The following is a 22,079-nucleotide window of genomic DNA, read 5'->3' as shown; positions in this document are numbered from 1 at the left end:
CTCTCAGACATTTAACATTTCTTAACTGTGTGACCCTGGGCAAGTCACTTAATCCCAAATGAGTTAGTCAAAAGCAAAACAAAACCCTTGTCTTTAAGAAGTTTATTCTACTGGAGATATGTGATATTTAAATCAAAAGGTATATAAAAGAAAATTAAACAGAAAACATTCATGATAGGAAGTGAGAATTGAGTTGAGTTGATGGAAATTTAGGATGAGAATGATGAGAAAAGAATATATTTCAGAATGTAGGCATAAGAGTGTTAAGTTTGAGGAATTTAGGCCTGCTTGAGTAGAATACATAGAGGAACAATATGAAATATATTTTCAAAAGAGTTCTCATTTGCTTTTAACAATCCTGTGATGTAGGTACTATATAATCCTCATTTTACAGGTGAGGAAATTGAGACTTAAGAGCAGGTAAAATGACCTCATTTTCATGTCACTCGTTTTAGGCAGGATTCACAATCAAAATTCAAAATATATCTTAATCCTACAGTCACTGCTTTTCCCACTATTCCACACTGTCTTTATATACAAGAATTTTAGTGTTTTGTGAGGATTCTGGAGACATTATCTTCTTCTTTGACTCTTGGCAATGTTATCAGTTCTCTTAATTTTAATTTTCATTACTATGTGGCAACTTCAAATTTTATTCCTTTAACTCCAAACTCTTTACAATTCCATTTCCTATTTTCCAACATCTGGATATCCTAGGGAACCTATAACTCACAGAATCACAAAATTGAAAGGTACCTCTCAGAAATCATCTAGCTTTAACTGTTTTGAACAAAAATTCCCTATACAACATCCCTAGCAATTTGCCACTTAGACCCTTCTACTTTTGGAAACTATAGTTTCAATATTAATATCTCTCTCTTCAGTGTTCACACATTATACCATAGAATCAAGTGGAAGAGTTTTCTAAGCTTTCTACATGATGATAAAATAGTTGAAGACAGCTGCTTTATCTCTTTCATGTCTTTCTTCAGGATAAACCTCAATTATTCCATCAAACCATCCCTGTATGCCAGTCCTTAAACCATCCTGTTCTCTTTCCTTTGGATATGCTGTAATTTAGTGCATTCTCTACAATATGCTTCCCAGAACTGAACACATGGAATTGTTTTTATTGCTTGATCTGGAGCAAGTATGATGGCTCTGGCTTCTATTGCTTCTGTTAATGCAATCTGTGGATATTTTTAATTTTTTGGGTCCATGTCACAAATTATATTCGGCTTTTCCACCAAAAATTCCAAATTATCAGTCCTAAGTTAGTTTTACTATGTCAGGATATCATGTATCCTTTGTATTTGATTCTTGAAAAAACCCATATGTATTATTTTAAATTTCCCCATAAAATTTCATCATATTAACTTTTGCTCATTCTATTCTGTCAAGTCATTTTTGAAACCTGATTCTTTTTTTAAAAATTATAAACTACATTTATGAAATATTTAAAACTTAATAAGATTCTTCAAATTAAATCAACTTTGGCATTGAATAACTTTGATATGAAGGTAGGCATGGAGAACATGGCAACAAATGCCTGGGAAAATACAAACTGAGGACATAAAATTAGAGACTAAAGACTTATGGATATTTCTGAAACCTCGTGACTACATACCAGTTGTTCGTTTGTTTTCAAGATGTGAGAAGAAAGTACTGTACCAATCACCAAAAGACATGGAAAATGAAATTAGTTATTAAAAGGAAAAAATACTCAATTGATTTTACAATTTTAACAGTCATTAACAATCTTTGTGTATTTAATTCATCAAAAAAAGATAAAAATTAGAAGGGAGGGTAAAAATGAGGAAAAGGTATTTAGCATAGTTAAAGAATTTCCAAATGGATCTATTTGAAGAAGTTGTTGATTCAAAAAGTTGAGATATGGAGAAAAACTTTAAAGAAGTTTCATTGATAGAAAACAGTAGTCACAAAGGGGAGGCTTTGTGATTTTTAGCTGGAAGACTGTTAAAATCAGCAGGTATTTATAAGCACTGGGGATGTGAAGACAAAAATGAACACACTCTGGCAGAGTTTAAATTTTATTGTGGAAAATAACATATTTAGATATATTTATAAAAATGAATAAATTTTGGGGTGGGAAGATACTAGCATTAGAAGCAGGAAAAGGTCTTATGTAGGAGGTGGTATTTGAGCTGAGTTTTGAAGAAAGCTAGAAATTTTAAGAGTCAGAAGTAGCAAAATAGGGTTATTGGGGTTAGGGTCAGAGGCAGCAGCAGGGAAATGGAATATCCATGGGCGAGCAGCAAACATGGACTAAAAAGTGAGTAAGGAATGTACTATTAATATACCTGGAAAGGCCTCTCAAGAGCTATATTATAAAAGGTTTAATTTTGTTTTAAAAATATTTTTTATTTCATCCATTTTTACCAGTGTATCTCTCTCCTCCCTAGATAGGGAGGAGAAACAAAGAGACTGGAAGTGGGGATGAGGAAATCTCTTATAAATGTCAAAGGGAAGTCATTTGGTTTACAGAAGTTACAGCAGCAATTAAGTAGAAAAGAATGGGCATAATAGCCAAGTAAATATAGAAACAATCTGGGCTTGTGTGGCAACACAATTTAAAAAGATTTCAAGGATTGGCTAGCAAAATATTTGAAAGAAAGGAAGATTTCCAGAGAGTAGAAATCTGTAAGGATATTGTTGTCTGTGCATTGGGAACATCTTGGATGAAAGCATATCAAGGCTGGCAATATATAGAGCCAGGGGAAAGAGTTCTGGCTCCATGTTGTCAGGTAAGTCATTAATCCTCCCTGCATCTGACTCTTAATATTGTAAAATGTTGATTGAACTTGATGGCTCTTGAAATCCTTAACAGTTCTGAATTATTACATTTGAGAATGATCCTGTGATTTCTCAGGATTATGTATTGTTGATTTTTAAAAATGCATTTATTTGATAGAATAAAATGGAGTCTTAATGGCTTTCATCTTTTTAGATAAGTTAAGATTTTGTGACATGGTCTTGGAAATCACTTTTTTTAGGTAGTTTGTAAAATATTGATATCAAACAAAATGCAAAATTAAAAAAAAATTAGTCAGCAAGCATCTATCAAGAGGCCACTGCATTATGTACTGGAGATACAAAGACAAAAAAAGTGAAGCAATCTCTCTTCCTGATATTCTATTGAGGAGACCACATATTCTGGTAAAAGTATGTATAAAGTCAAAAAAAAAAGTATCAGGGTATTTAGGGAGGTGATACTACCATTTTGATTTTGGATCAGGAAAAGTTGGTGCTTGAAGAGGATGATAGATTCTGAAAGATAAAATTGAGGGGTGACTATATTCCAGATGTGAGTCAGTGTTAGGGTATGGAGATGGTAGGTGGAGTACTCTATATGAAGAAAAGCAAGAAGCCAGTTTTTTCTGGATTGTAGATTATGTAAAATGTACATTAGTGTCATGAAAGATGTAATATGAAGAATATGTGACATATTCCCTGTTGATTCTGAAATTCTCTACTAGAATAAATTATATAATATCAATTAATTGCATCTTGCCCTGAAACACTACAAAACCTCCTTAATGAAATCTTCAGTCAAATGAAACAATGGAAAAATAAATCAAACGAAAATTTTATGTTGATCATGTAACGTCCTTCTGAATTAGTGACCTATTGAGTTAGTTCATCTGTGGGTATGCATATGAATGATTGCCAGTCAATCAATGAGCTATACTGATAATTGAGTAGAATCATTATTTTAAGTTCCTACTTTGTGTCAGCACCATTTTAGGCCTTAAAGTACAAAGACAAAAATAAAAGGGTTCCTGCCCTCAAGGAGTTTACATTCCCTTGAGGGAGAAATAGATATATGGGTAGATCAAGAAAGAGATGAATTTTGTTGTTGTTGTTGTTTTTTGGGTTTTTTTGGAGGTTAAAGTGCTGGTAGGTGGTTGGAAATGAATATAAAGTGGTTCATGGCCCGAATCGTCAAAAAAACTAGTAATTCTAAGAATTGGGTGAAAAGAATGTATCTTGGGCCCAGAGGATAGTGAGGGTAAAGAAACAGTGATTGTAGATAGAGCGTTATGGATAGCACAAAGTTGTCCAGTGTGCCAGTATAACATAGAGTCCCAGAGTAATGTATAAGTTGAAAGGATAGATTGAGCCCTGATTGAGAAAGGCTTTAAGTGCCCAATAGGAGTTTTTATTTTTTCCTGGAAACAATAAATAAGATCCTCTGGAATTTATTGAATAGGAAAAAAATTTGGTCAGACTTAACACTCTGACAGTTGTATGAAGAAAGGATTAAGAGAGGGATGAAACGAGGCAAAGGAGTTCAATTAAGATTGGCAACTGGACAGAGAATAAGGGCCCGAACTAAGGTGGTAAGTGAGTAGGTAGAGATCAACAACTAGAGAAGGTTGTGGAGATAAATAGATTCATCAACTAACTGCATAGGTGGGATAAGATTGAGAATAAAAAGTCTAAAGTGACACAGATTATGAGCCTGGATGAGTAAAAATGAATGGTTCCCTTAATAGAAATTGGAACATTTGGAGAGATAGCATATAGTCTTATTGTATGGCTTAAACTTCAGGAAAACCTGAATTCTCTTCCTGCCTCTTCACACATTCTGTGTTACCTGTATTCAAGTCACTTAAGCTTTAAGGCAACTCTTAAAATCCCTAATTTAGAGAACAATTCTCTGAATTTTTCTAATTAGTTCTCCAATCTCTGAATTAGTAGAGTTTCCTCATCTAAACTAATTTCTCTAAAATAATGAAATCATATGTCCCTTTCCCACCCACCCTGCTACATATCCTGAACAGGAAAAGTCAGAAGGGAAGTGGGTATCAAAGGGAAAGTTAATGTGTACTTATTTGGATGTGCTGCATTTGAGACATAAATTGGAAATGTCCAGTAATAGGCGGCAGTTTAGGGAGAACTGGAGCTCAGAACTAGGACTGGATTTGAGATTTATCTATGTAGAGTTAATTATTTCACAGACAGATGATAAAGGGAAGAGATCAGAGCCTGGAACAGAGCACACACAATTATTGGGGCATGATGTGGATGATGACCCAACACAGCTCTCTAAGAGAAAGTCATAGGTAGGAGAAGCAAGAGAGAAGTATGACATGATGACTCAAAAGAAGGCAGAGGGGAGGTAGTGATCAACAGTGTCATGTTTCAGAGAAGTCTTTAGCTTGTGCTTTTATATTGGACTAAGGCTTTCATTCCTGTGATATTAGGTTCTGATTGATAAGCATTTTACTGTATCTAGTACAGACTTACCATACTGCCTTTGGGCTACTTACATATATCATGTGGCTGTACTCTTTACTTTTTTCTCATTTCTCCTCACCAAACTGTAGCTCAGAGAATAGTAATCATATCGACATTGCTGTTCCTAGCAAGAACTTCTCTGTTAATTGCATTTTCCAATCATTATTCTTTCTGTAAAATATTCCTCCCTTCCCATCGCTCTTCAGTGTTGTTTCTCCTCCTGGAATCCTTGAGGGCAGAGACAGCTTTACTTCAGTTTCTGTCCCCAGTGCTTAGTAAGTTCTTGGCAAGTTGCTTAACAGTTTTTCATTTGATATGAGATTTGAATTACATTTGAGAAATTGTACAGAATAGAAAAAAAATAAAGGAGATCCTCCAACTTATTTGCTGCAAGATTCACACTGGTTAACAAAGTATGGATAGATTATTGCTATACCTGTGAAGATATATCCAAGTGTATGACTTCATAAATTCATTATTCTTTCTATAAGAAGAATAAATTTCTCTTTGACATCAAATAAAAAGAGTAATTCTTTATAGTTCTTTATATAACAAATTCTGTTTTCTTTTTGAGGTGATGGAATAGAATCACAGCTTTAGAATAGAAAGGGATTCAGAGGCCATTTTGTCCAACTCTTACCCATAAAAGGATCCTTTCAACAATAAATATGACAATTGTTTGTCCATCCTTTACATAGGTAGATTCTTCTGAATCAAAAGCAATTTTTTAAGTGCTTGCTGTGTGGTAGATGTAGTGCTAAATGCTAAAGATACAAAAACAGAATTTAAAAGATGCTTACATTTTAAAAATGATTTTCCCCAGTTACATGTAAAGACAATTCTAATATCAGTTTCTTTAAAAATTGAGTTCTAAATTTTCTTGTGTGTGTGTCTGTTTCAAATGTCTTTACTCATAAACAACATTATAAATTAGCATTCTTTGTTATTGTGAGTTTTTGTTTGTAAGGCAGTAGTGGTTAAGTGGCTTGCCCAGCATCACAGAATTAGTGTCAAGTGTCTGAGATTAGATTTGACCAGTGTTTTATTCAGCGCAGAACCTGGCTACCCAAGTTCTTGTTTTTAATCTACTTTGCAACCTGCTTTCATTATGGGGTACATTCATCCCATTTACATGCACACTTATGATTACTAACTGTTATTTCCCTATCTTGTTTTTTGCTCTGATTATACTTTTTCTCTCTCCTTATAGCCTTTTTTTCCTTATCAGTGTAGATTTTTAAAATTACTATTTTGCCCTCTAGGATTCAGGGTAATTTTTTTTGTTTGTTTGTTTTTATAATTTCTTTAAAGGTGCTATCCAATCTCTTTTTTGATCATGGATTTTAAGTAGTCCAACAATTCTCAAATTCTCTCTCCATATCTGTTTTCCAATGAGGTATTTTATATTTTCTTCTGTTTTTTCATTGTTCTGATTTTGTTTGATTTATTCTTGATGTCTCAATCATTAGTGTCTACTTGCCCAGGTCTAATTTTTAAGGAATTATTTTCCTCATTGAACATTTGTGACTTTTTTTTTCTTTTGACAAATTCTATTTCTTTGGTTAGTTTTTATACATCTTTTAATATTTTTTGTACTCTGTGTTTACCAAGCTTTCAATTCTTTTTTAATGATTCTTTTACATCTCTCATTTATTTTCCCAGTTTTTCTTCTACCCCTCTTATGTGATTTTAAAAATCCCTTTTGACTTCTTCCAGGAGGCATTTTGGGATTTGACACCGATTCATATTTTTCTTTAAGCTTTGCTTGTAAGTGTTTTGCTATTTTTCTTTTCTTCAAATGAGATTTTATTTTGATTTCTCTGTCACCATAGTAGCTTTATATGGCATGGGCTTTTAAAACTTTGTATTTTGCTCCCTTACTAGCATATTTTGTGACTTTCAAATTTAAATTCTGCTTCTGGGGTATAAGAGACACTGTCCAAACTTCTTGTGCCAGGGCTGGAGCCTGATCACTGATCAGTTGCATTCCAGGGTTGGTGTTCACCTGGGATAACTGGGATGATCCAGTCTTATTACACCTGGTACATGGTAGCGCCTAGACCAGGTGACTTCGGTGGTTGTGTGTGGTGCCCCACAAGCATCCTCCGGCCTCACAGTTGGCCAGCGGTGCCCGTTGGTCTGGGAGGCCCCTTTTGGTGATGTGTTAGAGATCTCCAACTGGCTTGCATGGGCACTGTGCCAGCTCTGTGATGTGTTCTCTTTTTTACCCAAGTGAGGCACACCATTACTGCAGTTCTTCTCTGTTCTTTTTTGCTGGGAAATTGTTGTACCCCATTTTTGTGTGGGTTCTTCCACTCTGGAATGTGCTTTGAGGTGTGATTTAAAATTGTTTGGAGGGACATTGGGAAGAGCTCAGGCTTTTGCTTCATTATCTTTTCTTCATCTCTAGAATTTCGTTGCTAAGATCTTCTCGACTCTTCTAAGCTGACTTCTGGAGCAAAGTGTTGGCAAACTTGTTTTTCTAAGATTCCTTTTTGTTTTTTAAACCACTGAAACAATTTCCTTCTTACTGATTAATATCATATGCAGTATATAGTTTTGCCTTAGTTGTTTTCTACACTTTTTTATAAATTATGATTTAAGTCAAGACAAATAATTATTCCCTCTTTAGCTTTTGGTAGAGAAAGATCTCCAGCTGATGTTCAGATAATTGGAGCTCCACTTTTTTTTTTAATATCATGGCTTTGTGCAATCAATGATTGTGATCAATTTCCTGAATATTCATCTGTTTCCTATTTCTGACCAAGTGGTCTATGAGGTATTCTAGTGTCATTATCACTCTATTTCTTCCTCCATTAATCATTAACCAAATGCTTTTTGTAATGATTCCCACTCTAGTTCCTTGATTTTCTTATTTAAATATATCTTCTAAATGTAAGATGCTACTGTAATTTTCTCCAATTTACCTGCATTGTTTATTTTGAATATAATTAAATTAAAAGAAGTTTGCAATGTTTTATCATTGATACCAGTATACATCATATTGGCTAAAACTCAGTGATTCTATTTTAATACAATTATTAGTATATCAGATAATATTCATTTATATACTTTATATCATATATTTCTTATATCTTTTCAGTTGGAAAAGAAGTTTGAAATAGCAGGAAATACTGTGTGACTGATAATTTATTACTCTTTATGCTAAAAGTACTGCATTCTAATGATATTTGTACAAAATAATATTTAAACATTAAAAACATTTCTTTAGAAAATGATTACATGCTACTGTTAAATTGTTGGTATTTGCTGATTTGAAAAATATTGATATAGATATATTTAAAAATTCTAAATTAACTTTTGAAAGTATTTCTTTAAAGTCATCTCTGCTAGTATATATTAAACTGAAGAAAAACAACAAGCAACAATTTTATAGAACATAAGTATATTTTCATTTTAAACAAAAACAAATCATTTATTGATTCTGTAGAATTGCAGAATTTCAGGCTAGAAGATTCATTTGTTTTGTAATTCTTAATCTAATCTTACCTATAGTAGTGATAAGTAATGGATAGGCATATAAATGATTTCATAGAAAGCAAAGGTCTAAGTTCTTTGAGATCATTTGTATATTTAAGGTACAAAAATTATGCTTCAAAAAATTATTACATCCATTTCATCAATAGAAAACAAAGCTTTTTTTTTTTAACAACCTTAGAATCAGATTAAGTAGGACTTGACCTATTTACTGTTATGAAATTTGTAAATGCTCTACAGTAATAAATTATTTGCCTCATTGATTTTAAAGAAATAATCACACTGTAGAAGTTTAAAATAATTTTAAAATCTCTTTTCAGTTTTGGAAAGATATTGTAGACGATAATGAAGTACGAGATCTCATTTCTGACAAAAACAAATCTCAAGGTGAGTAACAAATGTCAAATGATTATTTTTTTCTGTAATCAGTAGGAAAATTTATTTCTAAAAGTAAAATCTTTTTTTGTCACAGAAAATACATCTGGAGAATGGATTTGGGAATCTTTATTTCATCCACCTCGCAAGCTGGGCATTAATGATATTGAAGGACAGCGAGTACTTCAGATAGCAGTGATTTTGCGAAATCTTTCCTTTGAGGAGGGCAATGTTAAACTTTTGGCAGCTAATCGTACTTGTCTTCGTTTCTTATTACTTTCTGCTCATAGTCATTTTATTTCTTTAAGGCAATTGGGACTTGATACATTAGGAAATATTGCAGCAGAGGTAAGTACTATCAAAATGAAGGAAAAACATTTTTTCTTTATAACATTGTTGGTTCTAAACTTTTACCTTTATCAATATATGATTTAAATTAAATGCATTGCTATTCCTTGCTTAAAATTCAGGAAGGAAAGGCAGGAAGTTTTGAAATAGAATAAAAAATTTTGGTTTTAGAATTTTACAAAAAAGAAAGAAGTTAAACTCATGATATTTAAGAATATGATGTTTCCATTTTAACAATTATATATTTCAGTACCACCACTTAACAAATTTTAAACATTTTTTTACCTTTATTTTGAATAATAGACTTGAGATAAGATGTAGAACAAGGAACATGTTATTTACTTGAAAGTTTTTTTTTTTTCCAGCTTCTTTTGGATCCTGTTGATTTCAAAACTACTCATCTAATGTTTCATACTGTTACAAAATGCTTAATGTCAAGAGATAGATTTTTAAAAATGAGAGGTAAATATCTATTTACATACCTAACCCATCTTTTAAAATCAGAAAATCACTTCTCATTTTAAAAAAAATATTTATGTATTTTTCAGGCATGGAAATTTTGGGAAATCTTTGCAAAGCAGAAGATAATGGTGTTTTAATCTGTGAATATGTTGATCAGGAATCTTACAAAGAGATCATTTGTCATCTCACTTTGCCTGATGTACTACTTGTAATTTCAACTCTTGAGGTGCTATATATGCTCACAGAAATGGGAGATGTTGCTTGTACAAAAATTGCAAAAGTGGAAAAAAGCATAGGTAAGATTGAACCTGGAGTACTCCAGTGAGTTCCTTTTTTTTGCATAAGAATATTTATTTTGGCAAAAATACTAGGAAAGTCATATTACTTTGGGCTTAATTTTGCGGGGAGGAAGAGGTATATTTATCTTTAGAGACCTCTTTCCATTGCTGCAATTTTAACTGAGATATGCTGAAGCTGTGATATGTACAGAAATGGTAAGTATCATAGCTGCTACACAGGTTTCACCTTCCAGAAAGTTGGGGAATTGGCAGCAAAATAACTTTTCCCTTTTTTTTTTTTTTAATAGTTTGGTTACTGAACATGGATTTAAAATTGATAAATATCTTCCAGCAAATCTTAAAACTCTATTCATAGGAAGTCAAAGTCCAAAAAAAAAAAAAAAAAAAAAGAGGACATATATATAGCACAGTACAGTATGGAGGGAGAAAAAAGCAACAAACTAGAAATAATTTGGGAATGATTGAAAAAAAATTGGTGAATGGTTTTTTAGTAATGAACTACTATTGTTGCTTTTAAAAATGATTATGACTAACTCATTGAAGAACAGAATGTTTTCTGAACTGATATGAAGTGAAGTAAGCAAAATCAATAGAACAACATACACAAATAGAGTAACGTAAATGAAATGAAATTTTTGACAGTAAAGTTGGGAAATTAAGGAAGGGAAATTCAATCAATTTGCTGATCCATTTTATCTGTTTTTCTTTGTTATAAGGAATGTTTCAGTGTGGGTGCCTGTTGGGGAAGGTGGGAGAAAATACATTGGGAAATAATTGCTATAAAAATTTTTGACAACTTAAAAAATATTGACTATTCTGCCCTGTTTAGGAAAAGGAGAGATCACTTTTTGATTTACAAATTCATGTTATCCATTCTTACCTGGATCCTCACTGCAGCCGAGAAGTTCTTCTATTTTCCCTTTCAAATCTTTCCCTTCCTGAAGCTCCTCATGACCTTTCCCTGGCCCTTTTCAGCTTAGGACCCTGCTTCTTATTAAAAAACTGGACTCATTCAGTATAAATGCCTCTTCTCTGCACCCATTATAGTGTGTCCTGCTCACGCGTCCTTTCCTCCAGTCTCTGACGGAACAGTGTCCTTTAGCCTTGTCAAGGCTGACCTCCCAGATGTGTGCACTTATCCTCATCCCCTCACTCCTTCTCTAACAGCTGGCATGCACCCTCTCCCTTATCCATCTCATCCAACTAGTGCTTTTCTTCCTCCCTTCGGACATAAAAAGCTCCTCCAAAATTGAAAAATTGCTCCCAGATACCGCCTTTTCACAGTGGAACTTCTTGAAAAAGTTACTCTCTTCTCTCCTCTAACCTATTCTTCAGGCCTTTTAAATCAGAATTACTCTTTTTTCACTCAGCTGCATCTGCCTCCTACAAAATTGCCAAATTGATTTTTTTGTAGTCTTTAGTTTTTTTGGTCTATTTCTTTCATTTGGTGGCACAGGGCATAGAATGCTCAGCTGGGATTCAGGAATACCTGAGTTCTAATTGGCATTCAGAGAGTTACCAGCTAGTAACTCTGGGCAAACAACTTACTCTCTGCCTCAGTTTCCCCATATGTAAATGAGGATGAAACTGCACCTTCCTCCTGTGGTTGTGAGGATAAAATGGGATCATTTTTGAAAAGCATTTTGCAAATCCCAAAGCATTACATAAATGTTACTACTTACTACTGTTGCTGCTGCTGCCCCTATTTCCAAATATTCCCTCTGTGTTTTTATGATATTGTTCTGTGGTTTAAACCCCCTCCTCAGTTTTTTTTTTTTTTTAACCAATTCAATATCTGTGTCACACTTCCTAATTTGTGTGTACTCCCCTAGCTTTTGTCCTGGTTCCCCTGCTCTCCATATAGTCTTTGAGTGATAGTTTTTGAATAATTGTATCAGTTCTCATGAAGTTAACTTTCCTTTCTATACAGAAACTCATAGATATATGTCTCTAGCCCCAGTCTTATTGAGCTTCAGTCTTGTAATCTTGGAAATCTCCTGGACTCCTTCCTTTTCTTCACTTGTAATGTCCATGCTTACTTTCACAGCGGCTCTCTCTCTCTCTCTCCTGACCCCTTCTCTCCATTAAACAGCTGTCTTCTTCATTCAGGCCCTGCTCACCTTTCACCCACATGATTGCAACAGTCTCCTAGTATTCTGGCTTCGTCTTACCCCTCCACTCCATCCTTTATACTGCTATCAAATTCATTTTCTTTATTCACAGATAGGACCATGTAACTCACCTACTTAGCCAATTTCAGTGGCCACACACACAAATATGTGGATAGACACATAAAATAATAGAAATGTTCCTGCTTATCAACAAATAATCTTACATAACCCGACCTTGCCTATTTTTCTAATCTCATGGGACATTTATTCCTCCTCCCACACTCTCTGATCAAGCCAAACTAGACTTGTTAGTTGATGGTGTTCCTTATTCATGACATTCCACCTCTTGTCTCTTTGCCTGAGAAATAGCTACCTCCCTGGTACTTGGTATTCCTAGTACCTTCATCTTGCAGAGTCCCTTTCTTCCTATGAGATGTAGTTCAATTGCTGTCTTCTGCATGAAAGTTTCCTGATTCCTTTAGTTGCTTTTGCCCTTCGTCCCAAACTACTCTATATTGAGTGACTTTCTGTAACTACATATTTACTCTGAATTTATTCTGAATATATATTTTAATGAACATCCTATCCTTGCCCTACCCCCAACCCCATTAGAATATAAACTTAATGGTGAGTCTTCCATTCTTTTGTTTCTAGCTTCTGGCACATAATAAGTACTTAAATACTTATTGATTGAACGAGTCTATAATCCAGGAAGCAAAATAGTATGGTAGAAACTGTGCTAATTTTGGAGTTAGAAGGCATGACTTATAGTCATTACTACAACACTAATAGCCATGTGACTGTGGAAAAGCCATTTAGCTTGCCCGAGACTTCATTTTCTCATCTATAAAGAGCATAGTAGTATTTTCACTACCTTTGTCACTTGTAAGAAAATCCTTTTTAAACTATGGTACTTAAAACTCAAAATGTACAGTTTATATGTTTTTGAAAATTAAGATATATCAAATGTTTGAAAGTAATTTTTGTTTTTATTTTAATGTTTCAGATATGTTAGTATGTCTAGTTTCCATGGATATCCAAATGTTTGGACCTGAAGCACTAACTGCAGTAAAACTTGTTGAACATCAAAGCTCTAACCACCAAGTTTTATCAGAAATTAGGCCACAGGCAGTAGAACATGTTCAATCCCAGAACCATGTAGCAGCTGTCCCAGGTATTTATTTTAAATAAAAGTTGCTTTTTTATATACTATTTACTTCGATACTTCAAGAAAATTTGATTTTATCAGTTATTACTTTCATCAATGTTCATCATGAATACCTCTATGTCTTAGTGTAGTATGATTTTCTGACTATTTAAAAAAAAATTAATACTTGTTGACCAATCCTACTCCTGTACTCCTGTAGCCTAACTTTCAGATGACAAATTACAGTCCTTAATTAGGTTCATTCTTTAAATTATCTTCCTTTGAGGTTTACCTTTATGTCTTTTATATTAACATTTTCTAAGAGTTAAATTTTTTTTCATGAGAATTACAAAAATATTTATCAATAGAACTAATTAAAAATCTTAATTTACAAATCTGATTTAGAAATCAAATCTTCAAATTTTCAAAATGTTAAAGCAAAAAAATATAATGATTTGAAATATTGGTTATGTTAAATAAAAGGAAAATATAAAAATTGTTAAGAATTCATCCATGCTTAATCATATCCTTCTCATTTAATTGTTATTAGTATTATACTAAGAATAATATCTGAAAATAATGTTTTTATATATATTTAAAAATTAAATAGTTGTCCCTGGAACCTGAAGTTACAGTTCCTTGGAAGTCAGAGCCTGGACAATCTCTTCAGTTTGAATGAGATTAATTCTGATTGGGTATCCACACCAGTTTGGTGAGACTATAGAAAGGTGGGGTAATCAAGTTGCTTAAGGAAGGATAAACTCACCTAAGTCAGAAAAATGGAGTGAGTAAAAGCTTCTTTTATATTTTCATCAGTATTAGAATTGGGTCTTTTAGTGGTCCGTTATACTTGTAGCCTAGGGAAATAGTAAGACTCAATCTCAAAAAAAAAAAAAAAATAGCAAATAGATAAAAACAATCTTTTATTAATTGATAACTATTGATAGCAGGCTTTTAAGAAATTCTTTTCAAACTTTTGATCTGAAGGGGTGATGTTTTAATTCAGATGAAGAGTTCTAAATTAGACAAAAGCAAGAGAACCCAGCAGGAACTTTGTTTGATAAACCCATAGAACACTAACTACCAGGGGAAGTTATCTCTTTTCAATAAGAACAGATGGGAAAAATGGAAAGCGATCTTTTATAAATGGGTTTATACCAGAATTAAAACTATACCACAGTAATCTCTAAAGGGATATGTGACTTAAATGTAAAGATCATATTATTAAAAAACAATGACAGGAGAATGGTAGTTTTTACTTTTCATAAGTATGGTTGGAGGGATAAATCAGAATTAATAAAAATCACAATTAATAAAAGCAATCATAAAAGATAAAATAGGCAATTTTGATTACATGAAATTTTAATTTGCATGTATTGGATATAGGCACAATCATTGTGCCTATCATATGAAGAAAAATGTCAACTGGGAAAAAAGTCTCTGGAAATAATCTGATACGTGAGATGAATAGAGAATGGACCCAAATTTTTAAGACTTAATATTCATTTTTTAAAGAAAAATGTAAACTACAGCTATGAAACAAATATTCCAAATAATTATAAGAAAAATGAAAACTAAGTCAACTGTGAGATTTAACCTGTTGATGGAGATGTGAATTGATCCACCTCTTCTTATAAACATTTGAGAATTATGTAAGAAAAAATCATTGGATTATTCATATCTTTTTATCCAGATAACAAAAATAATACTTAGCATTTACGTAGTATTTTAAAGTTTCCAAATTACTTTACAGATGTTATCTTATGCTAAAAAAAACCCGTGGGAGATAGGTGATATATTATTATCATCCCCATTTTACAGATGAGGAAACTGGAGCTTATAGAGAGGGATAAGTACCTTTCCAAAGGTCACACAGCTAGCGAATGATGAGACTGTCCTTGAACACAGGTCCTCCTGATTTTGTTCTCTAACAACTCTATTACTCTTAACTACTTTTCTACCTCTGCTAGCTATCAAACTACTACTGGACACAAAACCAATAATAGCCAGAAGAAAAATTCTCATATATAATAAAATATTTAGAGTGGCAACCTTTGTGATATCTGTTAGTACCCATCAATTTGGGAGTCCATGAACAATGGCTAATCTGTGAAGATAATGGAATATTATTATATTATAAGAAATGGTGTCTGTAGAGAATAAAATGAAACCTGGGATGATTGTGTGAATGAATGTAAAGAAATTGTAACCAAAATAAATATAAACAAAATGTCTACAAGAATATAGATAACAACACTGTTAAGTACTGCAGAGATCAAATCAATTGCAGAGGCTAATCATAGTCCCAGAGAGATTAGGAAAAACCATATATCCCTCCTCTCAGTTGAGAGGTAGGGGGACTAAATATATGGAATGGTGCAGGTTTTGTTAGATTTGCTTTATTATTTGGATTTTGCTTTTTTTAAAATGAGGATTTGAAAAGGCTTATTTGTTAAATGATTCTGATATAATGAAAAGGCATAAATAAAAATTATCAATGTAAAAAAAGATAAATGAAAGAAATATAAAAATTGTTTCAACACTAGAAAAATGAAAATATAGTATAATAAATTTATTTCTTCAAATTATAAATTATATGGAATTTATTTTCTTGGTTATATCATAAATGTATTTATATCATCATAGCATTAATATTTGGTACTTTTGTTTTAATCATAGGCATCTTGTTTTTCTCTTCTAGATCTCTAGTTCCAGTTAGTGGTTTTAAAATTTTTTTCTTGTTTTTACAATTATTTTGACTAACTTAGATCTAATGTGAAGGTCAACAAACTATACATAGCTAAACATAGTTTGTCAAAACCTGGTCCAGCATGTCAGTATAATAGCCTGGACCATATTTGCTATTAGTATTTTTCATAAGTTTCTAATCTCAAAATTAAATCCATGGTAGCATACTGGCTGCCTTTTAGTCTGACTGGCTGTTTATTTGTATGCCCATATGCAACTGCTTTTGGAAGAGTAAATATTGAAATAATGCTTTTTATACTTCAGAAGCAAACAATATCAAAAATTTCCCACTGACTAGATCCCTCAAATGCTTTTTAAAAGGCCAAGGTTTAAATATGAACAATTTTACCCAGTCCTTTGATTGAAAGGGAATTAGCATTTATTAAGCACATATATATCAGGTTCTGTGCTGACTATCTTATATCTTATTTGATATCACAACAACTCTGTAAGAAGATGTTGTTATTATCTCCTTTTACAGAAAACTGTAGGCAAATAAGAGATTGTTACATGCCAAGAGCCATACAGCTAATAAGTGCCTAAGGTTGGATTTAAACTCAATCTTTTAACTCCAGGGTCAATGTTCTATATATACTGTACCATTTGGCTACCTTGAGTAGAACATATTAACTTTAATTGGATAAGAGTGAGACTCGTGACATTTTCTACAGATATTTTAAGTTTTTATCTTCATTTTGTTGTTAGAATGTTGACATTTGTGTTAGAATTGTGATATTAGAAAGGTTTTTATACCTTTCTTATAAAGAACCTGCTTTGTACTGATAGGATATAAAAAGAGTGTCAACTTTTGGACTTGGGGTAAAAAGACCAAGGTCCTAACCCTGTTCCTGCCATTTACCTAGTCATGTAATTGGGCAGGACACACAAACTTTTTTTCTTTTATAAAATGAGTATATATGTTATGTATATCACACGAGGTTGTGGAGTTCAAATCAAACGTGAATGTCTTCTTCTCTGTGTGTGTACTTAGGTATATGTATATATAAATACATATATATGTATTTATATATACATACACAGATATAGATTTACATTAAAAAGTAATAAATAAATCTGGTTTCTTATTTTACAAGATAACTTCTTGAGTTGTATAAATTATTATTCATGTTGTATAATGAGCAATTGGAATATAAAAAGTTTGAGATTTACCAAGATTGTTGTATATCACTGATGGAAATAAAAATAAAACTATAGAAACAAGAAAAACTTAATTTTCCAGAAAGTTAATAGTTCTTTTTTTTTTTTAATTGTTTTGGAGCACTTCTTTCTTTTGGTTTTAATTTGTCCTAAAGTGTTTTTTTAAAAATTTCTTCATAGTTTAAATTTGCTTTCTCATAGAGGTTATATTCTTTTAGGGTTTCTAATTCTGTTTTTAACATATTCAATTTAGTTTTTAATTTACTAGCATCTTAAGTAGTTTAAAAAAATTCCTACTCCTGATTTATCATCATTTAGATGCAATAGTGGTTAATGCAAGCACTGATAGACTTCCAAATTGGAAAGGTCAGTGGTAGATGTGTTGATTTTTATCTGATAATCAGACTAGCCAAGTTTCTGGAGATTCATCTTAGTATAGGGTTAGCAAACATGACTTAAAAAACAAATGTTTTGTTTTCCACAGTAATTCATTACATAATCTACATAATAAGTTATGGCAGGAATGCTGTCTCCAGTGGTAAAGGGAATTTTCCATGTGAATGAAATCATAGATCGTTTCTGAAATTGGTCAATTATGATGACATAAGTTTCAGATATTGACAATACATGTAGAACTCAGATTTGGGCATATGAAATAGGTAATTCAGTTTTGGGAAGAATTTTTTTAGCATAGGATTTGGACATAGGAAATCTTTTTCCTATAATAATTCTGTTATTATAAAAGATTGAGAGAAAATTTCAGTCATGAGAGTGATTCCACTTGAAATCTACTTGGGGATTAAAAAATTGCCTGATGGATTTTTCCTAATTCTGAAATTTGCAGATCATCTATCTATGTAAATGTATCTTCTAACAAACTTTACTAAAATTCCTTTGGTTGGTGGAGGGTGGTGGTGGTGGTGGGGTTTGTGTGTGTGTGTGTGTGTGTGTGTGTGTGTGTGTGTGTGTGTGTGTAAAACGTCTTTACAAACTAACAAATAGTTAAAATTCCATTGCAGAATGGTAAGGTGATTTCTTTCTTTACTTACAAAGGTATTAAATTTCATAAACTATATTTCTTCCAAGGAAAAAAAAGATAACACTGTTTTTAAAGATAACATTTGGTATGAAGCCCTTAAATAGAAAGTCTGTTAAATATTTGGGTCAGATTGGTCTATCTGTATTTAGAAACCTACTTTGTTCTTCATAAAGGGGACTGTTGGTAAATCAAAAACAAAATGTTATACTAAATTACAATTTGCTCTTATATTTAGAACACAATCTATTTCAAAAATTTTAGCCTCTGGAGTTTAATCCTATGACATAAGAAATGTTTATTTATTGAATTAGATTTTAAAAGATACTTAGTAAGGTGACTTCTTGTATATACAGAATCATAATTCATTTAGTGATTTTTATTTACATAGTAAATCTTAATTATTTAGCTAATGCATTGTTTCTTTTTCTATAGCTTCCAGAGCAGTTGTAGCACAGCATGTTGCTCCACCACCAGGAATAGTGGAAATAGATAGTGAGAAGTTTGCTTGTCAGTGGTAAGTAGTGTGGCTCTCTTAAAGCTATTTTCTTAGAAAGACAAAAGCAAGAAGAAATGTAATAATCTGCCATTCAGATTATTTCATCCTGAATTCTTTCTTTATTAGAAAAAGAGTAAAATTTGGAGGAAAAAAGGTTATGTGATATGTGACTGTTGTATTGAAGTTAAGTTGATGGAATATTGCTCAATCTTTATTATTAAGATTTTTGACTAGAAATTTTTCCTACAAAAATATGATGGATCCATTTTGTTTCTATTGAGATTTAATTTTCTGGTAAAATATTCCATTTGATCTAGAGACAAATAGAAGTTACAAAATTCGAGGGTCAGTTTTCCTGGGCAGGTAATGTTATTTCTTGTAAGAGAATTGACATTTATTGTTCTGAATTTCCACATTTTTCTTTTTGTGAATAACATGAAGGAAGAACCTAACAAAACTATACATTAGCAATATATTGTGCAATTTCTAATAATTACTTTCTGTTAAGGACTTTAAAACACAATAGTGTACAATTCACATAATATTTTGTGATTAGTATTTTAAAATAATACTTTACTTAAAAGAATGTGTGGAAGTAAAGACAAGTCCTACCAGCTAGACTTAATAGACATTTTAATTAAGACAATTGATCCATGATGCAAAATTTCAACTTTTAAAAATAATGTAGGACATATGAAAATATATTGCTCACATTCTCAGTAGAGTTTATTTCAAGGCTTGCTTAATTTACCAACTTTTAGTTTTATCTGCTTTGTATTACATGACTCCTAGGCTACTAGTTTTAATATAAGTTAAAGCATAGAATTTGACAGGTAAATGATTGATTAAAAATCTGTATTGGTAATGGATCACATTAGAGCCAAGTGTACTAACATCTAGTGTTGTTTAGCACTGCATAACTTATGAGGCAAGGAATTATATCTTATTGTGTACTCTATAGGTATAACGGTTTTTCTTTCCATATATATTTAAATACATGATAATATGTTAAACAGTTATTAGCTTTTAAGTGAAATGAGCAGAACTAGGAGATCATTATATACCTCATCAACGATACTGTTTGAGGATGTATTCTGATGGAAGTGGATCTCTTCGATAAAGAGAGCTAATTCAGTTTCAATTAATCAAGGATGGACAGAAGCAGCTACACCCAAAGAAAGAATACTGGGAAATGAATATAAACTGCTTGTATGTTTGTTTTTTTTCCCCGAGTTATTTATACCTTCTGAATCCAATTCTCCCTGTACAACAAGAAAACTGTTCGGTTCTGCACACATATATTTTATCTAGGATATACTGTAACCTATTCAACATGTAAAGGACTGTTTGCCATCTGGGGAAGGGGGTGGAGGGAGGGAGGGGAAAAATGGGAACAGAAGTGAGTGCAAGGGATAATGCTGTAAAAAATTACCCTGGCATGGATTCTGTCAATAAAAAGTTATTTTAAAAAATTATTAGCTTTTTGGGAAAGATTTATAAATGTGTTGGACTATAGTTTTGTAAACCTTGTTCTTTGTCATCTAGTATCTTCCAGAATTTGTTTTTTCTTTTGCCTTTCTCTTTTACTTTTCTTGATTCTCCTTGATTCCATCTTTCTTATTTCTTATGATGATTTCTATCTCATATGATTAGCACAGTAACTTCTTTCTCCAAAGATGGAAAGATTGTCTTTTTAGTTATTGACATAAATGAGCTACCTATTTCACCATTAAGAAGTATTTTTATCCTATTCCAGATAGTCTCAATTATACAACTAATGCTTCTGGTTAGAGTTCATATCCAGCTCCTCATTTCTACTTAACAATTATCCATATTCTCCTTCCATTCTAAAGCATCCCTATTTTTTATTATCTTGACCTTTATAGGGGAGGCTAGATGAGAAAAGAAAAATATCATTCTTTCTTGTCCTGCATCAGCCAAAAATGCTTTGTCAATATTTCATGTTTTGGATCAACCACTTAACAATATTAATAATGAGACATATTTAATTAATACTTAAAGTTTACAAATTCTTTACTAACATTATTATTCTGACTCACAACAGATTTGTGAGGGAAGTACGAGTATTAAATTTTCATTTTGCAGATGAGAAATAGGAAACTTATTAAGTGACTTGTCCATGGTTACACTGCTAGTAAGGTAGGATTTGAAACCAAATATTCCTGATTCCAAATCCAGTACTCTTACTGTATACTATGTTAAACTTTCCCTTTCAAGGAAAGAAAACTCACCTTTTCTAGGGGTACCACTCACTAAGCATATCAAAAGTTTTATTATGGAATGAGATAATTTATGTACTTTACAAACTCTGAAATGCTATATAAATGCTAGCTATTATAATAATGATGTTATTTCCATCCATTCAGGCACCTTAATCAACTCAACAAATATTCATTAAGTATCTACTCTTAATATCTAAAGATGATGTCTTTGAAGTAACAAACTAGGCCCTCTGCTAAACATCCCCTGTGGATCCACCTCCCTCTTCCTCTCAGAATCTATGAGTTTCTGCTGAACTCTGTTATTGTCCATTATCAGTATCAAATTCAGATAAAAATGGAGCCCCATTAAACTATACACAAGGAGCTATGCAGGATAAATATTGACTTAATTTTTAAAATGCAATGTTATCTTTGTTTTACTATATTAAAAAAAATTGCTAAATATTTCTTATTTACATTTTAATCGTCCTTAGCCAGAACTTAATGGGCCTCAACTGGGCCACATTCAAAGAGGGTGCCTCTGGTCCACACAGACTTCAAACCACAAAGCAATTGAGTATGTTAAAGGTACTAGACTCTTCACAAACTAGGTTGCCCAGTAGATTTTACTTAGTCTTCAGTGTACAACTGATGTTTATGTTATACTCTCCTAGGTATGCATTTTCATCACTTTGGGAACCAGGGCACCTAAATATTCTTTCAGTTGACCCTACATATTTATGAGAAGTAAAGGTAGTATAGTTCAGCTAGATGGCACATTCTAAGTGAAAAATATTCACTTTGCTGAGTTCAACTCTGGCCTTATACACTCATTTCGCTATGTGACTCTGAGCAAGTCACTTGATTCTGTTTGCCTCAATTTCCTCATCTGTAAAATGAAGCTAGAGAAGAAA

General features: G+C 32.3%; 1 protein-coding gene across 1 annotated transcript in view; it reads left to right on the top strand.

The window, feature by feature from the left end:
* ARID2 (AT-rich interaction domain 2) overlaps nucleotides 1–22,079 on the top strand; it is a 198,538-nt gene that overhangs the window by 132,201 nt on the left and 44,258 nt on the right. The window contains exons 7-12 of the mRNA XM_052001767.1: nucleotides 9,081–9,147; nucleotides 9,233–9,483; nucleotides 9,849–9,945; nucleotides 10,032–10,241; nucleotides 13,362–13,529; nucleotides 18,880–18,961. Of these exons, the coding sequence (XP_051857727.1) occupies nucleotides 9,081–9,147; nucleotides 9,233–9,483; nucleotides 9,849–9,945; nucleotides 10,032–10,241; nucleotides 13,362–13,529; nucleotides 18,880–18,961 (875 nt within the window). The remainder of the gene's footprint in view (nucleotides 1–9,080; nucleotides 9,148–9,232; nucleotides 9,484–9,848; nucleotides 9,946–10,031; nucleotides 10,242–13,361; nucleotides 13,530–18,879; nucleotides 18,962–22,079) is intronic.

The sequence above is a fragment of the Antechinus flavipes genome, chromosome 5 (genome assembly GCF_016432865.1).
Source record: "Antechinus flavipes isolate AdamAnt ecotype Samford, QLD, Australia chromosome 5, AdamAnt_v2, whole genome shotgun sequence".
In the NCBI taxonomy this organism is placed as follows: Eukaryota; Metazoa; Chordata; class Mammalia; order Dasyuromorphia; family Dasyuridae; genus Antechinus; species Antechinus flavipes.
Note: the sequence above shows the minus strand (reverse complement) of the source record. Positions and strands in the feature narration are given on the sequence as shown.